The 13,218-nt window shown below is 33.9% G+C and overlaps 1 protein-coding gene across 1 annotated transcript; it reads left to right on the top strand.

Moving 5' to 3' along the window:
• Positions 1-1,402: 1,402 nt before the first annotated feature.
• LOC141459269 (transmembrane protein 184C) lies at positions 1,403-13,218 on the top strand. The gene is made up of 8 exons (XM_074138126.1): positions 1,403-1,788; positions 3,257-3,293; positions 4,886-5,088; positions 7,292-7,366; positions 8,382-8,588; positions 10,742-10,844; positions 12,142-12,316; positions 12,946-13,218. The coding sequence occupies exons 1-8, from the start codon at positions 1,547-1,549 to the stop codon at positions 13,071-13,073; spliced, it is 1,170 nt and encodes a 389-aa protein (XP_073994227.1). The 5' UTR covers positions 1,403-1,546; the 3' UTR covers positions 13,074-13,218.

Raw genomic sequence — 13,218 nt, 5'->3', positions numbered from 1 at the left:
AGGCAGTCTTCATCTTGATTCATATGTTTTTAATATTGGTTTTCTCATTAGAAATAGAAACTAGTTTTTTTTAAAAAAACAAAATGCCAGTTAGGAAAGAATGACACACTCTTGAATGAGGTCTAGGTCCTATGTCGTTCCATAATAACAATAGCAGCTTATAATTGAAAAAGTCTTATTTTTTCATATTTCTCGGAGAGACCAATGTCTAAATTGGAGTAAATGACATATCACACAATGAAAATGTACTTAGTTGCAGTACATATGTACATTCTGTAAAAGCACATTTTCCCCTTCCTGAAACAAATTTTGTATTAAACTGACAATCGCTCAGTCAGACGTTCGTTTAAATTTGCGTACCATTAAACCTTTTGTCTACTCAAAGAGAAGTTATTTTTCTCAGAACTTTGTGCTTAAGCACAAAGCGCTCTCTGTTCAGACTGTTCATTGAAAATCATAAGGTTACTTCTTGCTAGAATTGATCAAACTGGCGTCAAATAAATAATAGTTCTTGAATTCATTTCAATATAATTATCAACATCTGAGGATATTGGGATTACTATCGGTCGAAGTCGGTCTGCTTATCTTCTCATAACTTGTAACATGGTAAATTTGCTTCTCCTCAAATCGAACTGAAATTAATAGTTTCACATTACTTTCAAATTGTGTGGCACTTCTTACGAGGTAAATATCAGAACTCATTGAAATTTTGCTTAATTAACAACTATTTCGATCTTTATAATTAGCAACAATAACAAACACGTTAGTTTTGATATAGGAGGAAATATAGAAAGTTGAAATATAATTATCTCATATTATACTCAAATTAGGTAGCAATATTTGGATTTGTGATGTTCAGAACTAGGCATATAGAACTTGTTCAATTAAAAAGGACTTCTAACTCTAAGATTGAGAAAAATATCAATCTTGTCGGTGGAATAGCACAAGAAATGTAGGTTGTTAAATTTAATTATCTCACATTACACTAAGTTATGAGTACCAATATCTATCTTCAAAATGTTAAGAACTCAATGAAATATTGTTGAACTACAGACTACTTTTTTTTTATCTATAATTCATCAAAGGTCACACAATTTGTGCAAAAATGGCTGTTGGAGGCCTTTCTTTTTTATGAGGGTATCAAGAAATGTCCGATAGCAAAAAATATTTTTTATGATTTTACAGTTAAATAAATCAGAACAAAAAATTGTTTATATTCGAAAATCATTATTGAAATTTTAAATTTATTACGAATGAATGGTTCAGTTATGCGACTTTCTTAAGTTCTCTAAATATTGTAAAGTAACAATTTTAAGGACACTTAACTCCGTCAGAATTTTTAGAGAATGATAAGGTTTTAAGGTTACAATATTAGTAATAACCTACCACAATGTCAACAAGAATCTTTAGTGAATGATAAGGTTACAATATTAGTAATAACCTACCACAATGTCAACAAATACATGATATGAATATTTATCGCTTATTTTATTTAGATTTAATGCATTTTTACTCCTAATATTATTATTTTTTTTATATTTACGGAATGTATAATTGCAGTTTAAAACGCATTCTACGTGTAAGTCATGTGATTCTTTATATATTAGTACTGTTAGTAGCCTTGCCAGCTTTGATTATAATTTCTATAAAACGTGAAGTTGCTAAAGAGGAAAAAACTGCACTTATTGGTGGAATATTTGTGATATTAACTTTGCCAGTTTCTATAGGGGAAATAACTATGCATATGGTGTATTATTCGAGGCCTTCATTACAGAAACATGTTATTAGGTGAGTGAAATCCAGGTTACTAAGTGAAGTGAATAAAAAAATTGACCGTTTTTCAATAAAACTTCATTTAAACAAAGCCCATTGTGACTGCCTGTTGTAAAGTATCTTTTGGCCATTCTATTCCAGTATTATTTCTTGGCTTTGTAAACAACAAGAATAGACGGATGGTGCTAAGACTGGACCGTAAAGTTGCTGTAGAAGAAGTTCCAATGCCATTTCCATTGAAAACAAATTCTTCCATTTTTTTCTTTAGACTGAAGGAGATGTGAGACTGAGCGATATCTTGCTGGAACAATACTTATTTATGATTTACAAAATCTGGATAATGTCTTTTTCTATTTTCTGCCCAGTTTTGGATTTAGAATTTATAGAAAACCCGTTCGACTACTAATTTCTGTTTATGTACTCTTGTAAGATTTAAATTAGACCACTAATTCTATCTCAGTAGCTTTGGCCAATAAAGGTCTTTAGTATATGCGATTTAAACATCGGACGAGTGTGGTGGAGTCTTATGTCCAGGCAACTACTTTAGGAAGATAGGATGGAAAAGTAAATGCCAATCTCAGTCATATTTTGTATTTTTTATGGTGCCGATTTTTCGACCAAGGGGCTGGTCTTCTTCAGGGCTAATTGACAATGTAATATTTTACATAATTAAAGTTTGGTGTGTCTTCTGTCTAATCTGCTCATGATTTCATGACACACACCCTTTAATGATGTAAAATATTACATTGTCAATTAGCCCTGAAGATGACCTAGTCCCTTGGTCGAAAACTCGGCACTATACAAAATATGATTGAAATTGGCATTTATTTTTACATCCTATTGAAGCAATGACTCGGTCTCCTAAAATAATGAACAGTACTCTAGAGTACGTAGATCCTAGGAAGATCAACGTTTTTTTTATGCACCTTATTAGATTATAAAACATAGGGCAAGCCTTTTCCCTCAGGCACTGATGTAAAAGAGGCTTTGCGTTTACATATAGGTCTTGTAGCAAAAAATTTCTTTTTTCAATGCCAAGAGGTTCATTAGCCGTTTTATATTATTTTTCTCTGGTCTCATGTTTCAGAAGTCTTATATCGCAAACTAATGATTGCAACGCAATCAGATAGGAAGTAAAAAATTATTTCCTCCACTCTTGTCATAGTTTGCAATTTCCTTTTTCATCCTGTGAATATGTTTTCGTCAGCCTATCGTGTTCTAAGAAAGGCATAGTCACTCGACTTGGTCTGGGTCAAGACTCACGTCCAGTTAACGGCGGTACAGCCTGAAGGTATGTATTTGCCTTGGTCATTAGAGGCTTGTAGGATTCACTTATATGCGAATTCTGGCCGGAAGTAATAATTTATCCAGTCTATAGCCCTAACAGCCTTACGTAGAGGGGTGTCTTTCGGAACATATAATGTACTAATTTCGTTGTAGAAGCTAGTATTTACTTGACTAATCTTACTTCGTATGTTTTCAGAATATTGTGGATGGTTCCTATCTATGCGCTCAATGGGGTAAGTTAGATCACTCTCTCTCTGAAATCGAGTTGTTAAGTTGTATCTAAAAACACTTGATTTAAGATCTGAATATGGATTTGTCGGTAGGAGTTTTTATGGGTCTCATTTTAAACATGGCTCTAATATATCCGCCATTTATAATGCACAGGTCCATGTAATTGCAGTTTTTATAACTTTACATGTTCCATGGTTCTTAAAACCCACTGACATTCATATATTGAGATAGTTTATAGATTGTCTCTACACATTGAAATATCAAACTTCAAATAGTGAACGTCTACTTTTGCCAACGAGCGGCTAGATGCCCTTGGTTGGTCTAACTTTGATTTAAAAATTTGTATTTAGTAGTACAACTTAAGTCGGGAAAAAAGGATCAGGGCAGATCGTGTGATGTTGATTGGGGGTTTACGGAAAGTGGTTGAATCAAAACCTCTAGCACACGTTCTGTGCACATGCTGCCGAACAGGCAGTGTTGGCCGCCACTTAAAGAGTGAGGGGAAGGTATAAAGGAGATGTAAAGACAAATAATTAAATTAGTAAATTTAATAAGTAACTTAATGATTAGTAATGAGTATAACATTTACATAAATGCTCTAATGTCACTTGTTTTATATTAACTTTTTTCCTGAGAACTAATCATATAATTCTATTAACTGTATGAAGAGTATAATACAAAATTTCGTTTGGAGTCAAGGCCAACATAAGGGTCTGGGACATCTAATAGCTTCTAAAAAACCATCAGGGTAAATGTAATGCAATTAAATTATTTAAATGATACCAATTGTCGAAAATTTCCAAAAGTTGTATGCATTTTTATGTGTTTTTAATATCTTCGGTAAAAATATATGAAAATTATGAATTTTTTGATGACTATAACGCGGATGTTTAGGTGCCAAAAGTAGTAAGAGAGATCAGTTCACAACTATAAGGGAAAAAAGTATAAACAAATTCAAATAAAATACGTAACGGGAAGATAGATTATTGCCAGTTTCAGTCATAATTTTTATATATGTTGTAGTGAAAAGCTTTTGAACTAGAGACTACTTCATTTTCAGGGCTGTAGAACATATTTTACTGAAAACTAATAAACTAATAGACAATTGTAACTTGTTGCACATTGTGGGTGTTAACTTTTAAGGTTGCTATGTCTTCTGTCCTGACTGTTTAGGTACTGAGTTACTGATTTTTTTATGTTAATTGTAATATTTTTTCCTTAAAACATGTTCCACAGCCCTGAAGATGACCTAGTCTCTTGATTGAAAGATAAGCAATAAAACAAATAACAAAATTATGACTAAAACTGGCAATACTCTATTGCCGCTTGAATTAAAGTATCAATCAATTAAAAGATGAACAGTAGTTTAAAATACATAAGCTTTTTTGAACGTTTCTAACTAGCTGAAATTACGAGATGAAGTATGAAGGAAACGTTGGGTACGTGCTGATTTGTGCACCTTTTGTCGTTTAATCAACCTTACACCAGACTTCTTAAACTGTAAGTTTTAGTTTAGGAGTACTAATCTAAATAGTACGATAGAACTATTATTTTGGTTTTTAACATGTTAAGAGTAGTTTCGCATTTGTTTCAGTGGTTGGGACTTGTGTACTCAGGACAGGGCATCTATGTGGACAGTGCCCGTGAGTGCTATGAAGCTTATGTAATCTACAACTTTCTAGTATATCTGTTCAACTATTTAAACGAAGAAATGGACTTGGAGATTAATCTAGCTTTGAAACCACAAGTGAGACATTATTTCCCTTTGTGTTGGCTGCCAAATTGGAAGATGGGCAGGTAAGCACAATCTTATAATTTAGCCTGAATACTTCTATAAGCACTGTAATTCGGACGGGGTCTTTAAGTGTCAGGTATGTAGCAGCATTACGTCTGTGTGAGGTTCAGAGCTGGGCAATAATATTTGAGTTCCTGGGCCGCCTATTGCATTTGTATTTCAGGGAAATGGCCGATTCCTAAAATGAGGGCTGTCTAACTTGACAGAGTAATATTTGATAGGTAAAATAGAACGTATAATAATAATATCTTTATTAAGCCAAATTAAAAAGAAATAAACAAAACAAAACAATCACTGACAACTTAAAGATAATACTCTTGGTTTTATAAACCATCAGAGGGAGCTGGCATTAATAAAAAATAAATAATAAAAATAAAACCATTAACATTCTGCATTTAAATTATAAGATGGTACTTCTAACTTGGAAACGAACAAAAATAAAAATATTATTACATTTATAAACAAAACCAATACTAATGAAAGGGAACGTATAGGGTTTTTCTGCAATAAAGATTAATAATTAAATTCCTGTACTAGGAAATATCTGTACTGCCAGGCCGTTTTGCAATAATTAATCAAAGCTTTAAAATCGGCGCCATTTAAGTAGTTTATTAATTCTTCCCGCGTAAGTGCAGCCTTTTTCAACCACTTCACGCGAAACTCTTTTAGGATTGGACAGATTGCAATGAAGTGGTAGATGTCCTCCTGCTGTGAAAGGTTACAAAGCGAACAGAGGGATGAAGTGCTTGTTACATAACGTTTGTAGTTCAAACTAATTAATTCGCCTCTCGCTTTTATTATCCAGGTAAGATCATTTATGGAGGGCCACTCATTTATGTAGTTTAAATTATATTTTAGATCTTTATATATTACTGAGGTTTTAGACGAGGTTGCTGCATTTACACAATCTTCCAGAAATTTAAAACTAATCTGTTTTCTTAATTTAATAAAGCTATTATTAAGAGCTTCTGGATTGACAGCACCCACATCAAATCGAATTCCGTGCGAATGAAACAGTTCATTTTGAATCTTGAACCAATACAAATTTTTTCTGATAGTAAACTGAGCTAGAATTTTCGGATATCTGAAATCAGGCATTTCCAGTACTTTTAGAATATATTTATGATGTAAATTAAGAGTGAAAGTAAATAATGGGCAAAGCTTTGTCTCAAGGTGTAATAAATAATTTGGAGTATTTACTGGCAATTTAAAGACTTTCTTAATAAAGAATACTAATAATTTTTCCACATCATTAAATTTTTGGCCCCCCACACTTGAGCTCCGTAAATAGAACGTATACACTAACGTGTATGAGATTTATAGGCGCCAAGCTTGAAACCTCAAACTTTCTTTATTTTTATTTTTGTGAACATATGTAAACAAAGTATTGTAAATAAATTTATTATTCATTCATTCATTCTTATTGCGAGGAGTTGTATGTTGCATGTTGGACTTAAGTATCTGCCTCTCCATCCCAAAAGCTCCAATGACCGTAGCTAGAGAGGTGTCCCTCAGAACAACTGCCAGATCTTCGCCTAAATATTAGTCCCTGTTACCTTTTCGTACACCAACAAAATCACCTACAAAAACAATTTATTCGTGAAAATCGGTTGGCACATTTAGGCGCTTCGTTGTCTACAAAAAAAGTAACAAGAAGAAGAATTTTTGAAACTTTTCCCTTATAAAGAACGACTTTCCCTAAATTTTAAAGAAAATTTGGGGATCTCATCTATTATATATAGAAAAAGAGAAAAAAATTGCCAAAGTTGGGTGTTTTTCAACGTTACGTTTTTTTGGACAGTTTTCGACGATCAACCGTCCTACCATACAACTTGTCCTACCGAACAGTTTTAATTATTGTAGTAAACAGTCTTAAAAATTGGAGTCATAAATAGCTAGCAGGATCAGTAGGATGAAAAAAGTCTAACTGCATGCCATAAATTCTGAAGAATTTTTAAAAATTACTTTTAGTAAATTTAAACTTCTTGAAAGATTGGAAGATTTGTGTAATAATTTGTTATATTTTATCATTAACAGCAATAATTTTGTCGAGGCGCGTAATCGGTCTGCACGACTTAACAGCGACCCAGTGTGCTTATATCGTAGTTTCTAATTAACTCTGTCAAGTTTTAAACTTAAATTGAAGAGATTTTATTTTCCTCTTTATTATGTGTTCCTAATACTTGAGTGAATTTTATTTTTCAGGGAGTTGGTGCATAATTGCAAGCATGGCATCTTGCAGTACACTGTGGTCCGACCATTGACGACGGCTGTTGCTTTGTCAGTACTATAGCATTGTCTACTTTGCTCATTTTAAAGATCTGTTACTGAATCTCCAAACTAACGCTGTAGAAATGTAGCATATATTTTCTTGCCTACTTGATTCAAAGTTTTCCTTTTACTTCTATTGAAGATTATTACGACCCTAAAACTTTTTTTGAAAGTGAGTTTTCAAAAGATAGAAACTAAGCGGACATTCTGAAGAAGTCTCATTGCTCTTCCAAACCTGCCTTATACAGGAAAGGCTACCTACACCTACACCGAGGGGGCGCCTAGGTCTTCGCGGCTTTGCCTCGACACAAGTGCATTCCGCCTTGGATTGGGCTGAGTTATTGTTTCCTTGTGGTTTGCCTCTGGATAAACCCAAATAGTTCACTTATTAACTTCTCTGCATGCCCTGAGGATGTTGTGTGAGTGTTAGAGGTGTCTGTATTGTGTTAAGTTAGAATGCCTGCAGGGATGCCTAGATTCCTAAAAAAGTAATCCACTTATCTCTTGCGGGCAAGATATGTAGTTACAATTTGGCTAAGTTTTTAATTACGCCTGGATGACAGTTAGTCATTTGTTGCTTCCCTTCTTTGAAGTTGTAAACACACTTCATTCCCTTAGCAAATTAAATCGCAGAAAAATTCAAACTCACCAAAAATAATTTTCGCAACAAAATTTTTCAAAAATCTAGCCTAATACTATAACTGAGAACCTACAAAAAAAAAAATCAATTTTCGTTGGAAACAGTTCTTATAAAAGCTATAGGCCTCTATCCTCAATTTGTGAACTTCAAAGAACTTTTCGAGTAAACAGTAAAAAAACTGAAAAATCCTACCATTAAGTTATTCAACAATTCTATTCGGCCGAAATACCCTATTATAGAACCAACAATAGTAATAAAATAAAGTTTGCGCTTACTGTTATTAGTTTTTTATGAGATACATCCTAAAACATAATATTATCAGTTTGGAGACTCTTCATAAAACTCAATAATATGAAATTTTTGACTTCATCTGACTTGTTCCAGCATATGCGAGCAGAAAGGCTGCTATGGTGAAGGAGAGTTCCGATGGAACGTCGCCTTCCCTTACATTCTAGCCGTGAACAACGTCTCCCAGTTCATCGCTATGTACTGCCTGGTTCTCTTCTACAAAGCTAACCGGGAGGAATTGCGGCCGATGGAGCCGATAGGCAAATTTGTTTGCATCAAAGCTGTAGTGTTTTTTTCATTTTTGTAAGTAAAATTTACCTAAAAAGAGGTCTAAAACGATGACGTAAGATATTGTCTTTTATTAAAAGCGACAGTAAATTTATTGTAAGAAAATATTTCTGTAGTCTGTTGGATCCTTGCTCAAGCATTCCTTGGCTTTCTATTCGGTTGGAGCTAATTCGCTAAGTAGAGAAAGTTAATTGTGAATTTTATTTCAACTTTCCTGCTGCTTGGATGCATTATATTCAGAATTTTTTAATGATTCGTGAATTTGATCTTTCATTGTGGTCGTCTGTTGCCAGGAAGACGCAACCAACTCAGAGAAATGCGGAGTGTGTTCTTTGGCTAAAATGTTTGCTAATATTCAGTTTAGGAGATCAGTTTTGTGGGCTGATGAATTTAATTTGTACTGCTATGTACAAAGGAGGGACTGGTGGGAATTTGAGCAGACAGAAGCCTCTGTTCGTAAAGGGTGCATCTTCTAACGTTTTTAAAGCGCAATTTATTATACTTCAAACTTTTTATTCTCCCCAAAAATCAAAAATAGTACAATAAATTATCATTACTATTATTAATTTTACACTCAAAAATAGTACTGTTCGAATATCTGCGAGCGAGCATTATGATTAATTTTGAGGAAATATTCTGGAGATGTGAATATAACTCAAGGGTTCTTCAGGGAAAGACCCTCTCACCTTTCTTGTTTTCTGTATCCTGAGTGACTTTGTTCATAATTATTAGAAGTCATGGGGCTTTTTGGGATTGAAAATTAATCAGCAAAATAACCTATTGTTTACAGTCGATTATCCTGTCAGTGGATTTTTTTGATGTGATATTTAAATTGAGCTTATTGACTACTTACTTTGCGCGAACGGTCTTCAAGTTAATGTTGGAAAGACAAAGTTGTGGTCTTGCTAAAGGAGGTAGATAGAGAAAGACAGACAGGTGAATCAAGCTGATTCCCAAGGGTAGAATTTTTGTTGGTTTTGTTGGTTGGTGGAAGTAGATAATACTATGATTTTTAGGTTAAGAATTATTTGCCAAACTACGACTTTCTTTTAAGAATAAAATTAGATGCTACCGTAGTAGTTCTTATATAATAAATTATGATGAATTTTACACTATTTGCAATCGTGGAGAGTTTGGGACCTTTCATCATTGTTTGTCCTGTTTGTGAGTCTTTTACCTCGCTAAATATGTTTGTTACTAGAACATTTAGATAATTTGTTTTTGTCCACCATGAAACTGATTTTTCTGACGGCATATAACGAGTACGTTATTTTCGAAACCATCGAGCTAGGCAGTACGTTGATCAACAACAACCAGACTTTGTATTCAACGTACAATCAGCGTAGCTTCACTGCCTGTCCACTTTTTTTTTTGCGTTGGACTAAACATTAAAAATATAAAAGGCCTGAGTTTCTAATTAAGATATACAGCCCAATGATTAATATAATTCGGTGCCCGTAAAATCAAACTTATATACATGGGTTTTGAGGACCTCAGATTTTTATAGCTGAAAAACGGTCATTTTTTTTAACTACTCTATAAAAATTATCAGTAGAACTTGCCGCATTGGACTAAAAACTCTTTTAAGCCTTCTCAGATCATGTAAATGTGAATTAACTCTTTAAAAACATGTATCCTGTAATTTGAAGTTCTTCTCTGGATAACTGTTCAGTAAAAATACTTGCAAGCTCCTCTTATTAAAGAAACTTTTATCAGATATGCGCTTTTACAAAATTAATAGTAATATGTGATTAGAAGCGGACAAAATTTCTAAGACTGCTGGTCAAAAGCGGTGTGTGTGGGTTGGCGCAAGGCGGCAATTCGTGAAAAAGTTAATGTGCGTTTTTGTAGACTTCAAAAAAGCACATCACGGATTCTTTGGCTATAGCTTTTTTTATTTGGCAAAAGCCTCAAATAAGAGTTAATGTAATCTTAGTTTAAAAATTAGCCCCGTGTTGTATCAGTTTAGCTCAGGCTGGCAAACATGTTTTGTTCCAGCATTTATCAATTGACTACCTCCCCATAGTCAGGCAAAATAATTCCAGACTTAGCTCATCTGTATGTATTCAGTAAAAATTATAATTTGTATAACTCCAAGTTAGTTATTATCCCTATAAATGGAGTAAAAGAAAGTGAAATGTGAGTGTTCACTTCAGCTGTTTTTGCAGCCAGAGCGTGCTCATATATGTGGCCACATCTGCAGGCCTATTGGGGTTCACAGCAGCTGCAACGGAGAATGAATCTGTCACATCTATTTCAAATAAAGTTCAGGTAAGCCGTTTTAGAAATTTAAATAAATATTATGGTACTTTTTGGTAGTGTATCCGCCCATCTAGGCTGAAATTCTGAGTAAATATTGTATGATAGTTCCTATTTTCACTAAATAAAATGTGATTCCATACTCGTAAATTATAACCTATGAAATCGTTTTACTGTTTCTGTTGCTATTGATTTAGAAGGGAAGCTCTACAATTTAGTCTCTACAAAAAATTAAAATAAAGTAACAAATTTAGAAGATTTTCCTTATTTGGATATTGAAGGTTTTTTTGAAATTTTTAAAATAATAAATCGATGAAAAACACATTGCCTAATGGAGAAAACAGAACGTACACAAGAAGCAGCCTTCTGATCTGCCTGCAATGTCGTAAGAAATCCCAGAGCTTCAAATCCCTCAAGTATTCCCTTGAAGAACGCCTCTCCCGAATACACTTAATTTTTTTTTTTTTTGCCGGCGCATCGACGTCTATGGTCATTAGCACCCCTTAACTTAATTCTTGCCGAAACGGATCCAACATAGCTTGCTTAAACTGTAGATTATGTGTTAAAAATACTTGAGGATTCATAATACCCTTTCTGCTTCTTAATTTAAGGTGCGCCTTTTTTAATATCTTGGGAGGGCGTTGCGGGAAGGGTTTATATTCGACACTAAGGGTTTTGTCTCTGACTATCGGCTCTCTTCGTTTCCTGGAGAATCTGGGTGTTTGGCAGATGTTGGTAGGAAATACACCCTACCTTAAATCTTTTAACTTTTTAATTTAGGACAGTCTTCGTCAGAATATCAGGGAGAACATTAAAAGGGAGTGTTTTTTGGTCCCAGAGAGTTTATTCATCCTTATCTGCCGGCTCTCATCGTTTTTCCTAGAACTTTCCAAGCGAACCTTGGTGAGTTGACACTGTCTGATGTATCGTCATCTTTGTCTTCATTTGCTACCCTTGCGAGCTGCCTCGTAAAATTCATCGTTGCTACTTTCTAAAGATGTGTTAGCAATGACAAAACTAGAGTTTCCTTTATTGTATTTAGACATAATCAAAACTTATTTTAAAACTCCAAATAGACAATAAATTTAAACAGATTTAAGCAAATATGAATCTCACTAGTAAATTTAGACCAAAATGTTTTGGAAGTCTTATAATTTTTAATTTAAAATTGGTCCAGAACTGAAAAACTTGAACTTCAGAGTCGATACTATAAAAATTAATAAGTCGCTGTAATCGACATTCGTTGGCGAAGGGATAAAGCTAAACGTCTAGTATTTTTGCTGCAGAATTTTTAATTCTCTGTTCCCAGAACTTTCTTATTTGCATCGAGATGTTTATAGCAGCCTTAGCTCATCACTACGTATTCTCTTACAATGTGTACGTCAATGATCTGGTGGAAAAAAGAACCTTGTGCGACGCTTTCATGGCCATGTGGGATGTGTCCGATGTACAGGCAGATATTAAGGAACATTTCGGAGTTGTCGGTAAGAAAGCGATCTGTTCTTCCCTTTCGAATTTGATCCGCATGTTTGCATGGTAGAATGTAGAGGACAGTAGTGCACAATGAGTCAAACAAATATTTTAAAAAAAAACACGTAATATTAAAAATATGTTTAATATAAATTTTATTAAATATTATGTATTTGTGGAGTAGAAATGCATTTAAAATTAATTTTTTTTGCATTTTTGCGTACTTCCTGCGTTAAGAAGTACACTGAAGCAGCATATCGATTGCTTAAATATCCAGACTACAAAACGGCTAAGCTCCAGCTTATCAACTTTGCAGCTGACAGAAGAAACAATCCATAAAATACCTAACTTTGTTTTTGGGTTTGTATTGACTTAAGATTTTTTTTCACTTTTGCTATAAAAGATAAAATTCAGAGGTTCTCTTTAAAATATAATGCATATCCTTGTATGTTATGTGTAGGCGTATTTGGTGCAGTTCAGTTTTTAATGATCAACCCTTATTCAGCTCTTCTGTTGGACAGTTTTAATAAACATAATTATGCAATTTTTTATGATTTGCATTAGATTTTTATTAAACTAGAGAAAGTGGCATGAGTGTTTATTCAAACTTGATGAGAACTCTTCAACGCCAAGTTTGTTGCAGGGTACTCTATCAGCAACATCAACAAGCAGCTGAGAGGCCAGAGCACGCTTGAGGACGGCCTGGAATCTGCCAGCTTGATCTCACCGTCCGAACAGCGACACACAACCTACAACACTGTTCAAGCTTAAATCTCACCAGTTTTGTGCATTTGTCTGTGTGTAGCTTAGGGACACACTTTTCATCCCAAAGCAAGCACACTATTACGAAAAAATAATCACAATAGTAAAACGTTGATGGTCATGTGAGATATTGGATTCACCAAACAATATTGCC

Source organism: Rhodnius prolixus, unplaced genomic scaffold (assembly GCF_049639745.1).
Source record: "Rhodnius prolixus isolate KJV_2025 unplaced genomic scaffold, Rpr scaffold_11, whole genome shotgun sequence".
In the NCBI taxonomy this organism is placed as follows: domain Eukaryota; kingdom Metazoa; phylum Arthropoda; class Insecta; order Hemiptera; family Reduviidae; genus Rhodnius; species Rhodnius prolixus.
Note: the sequence above shows the minus strand (reverse complement) of the source record. Positions and strands in the feature narration are given on the sequence as shown.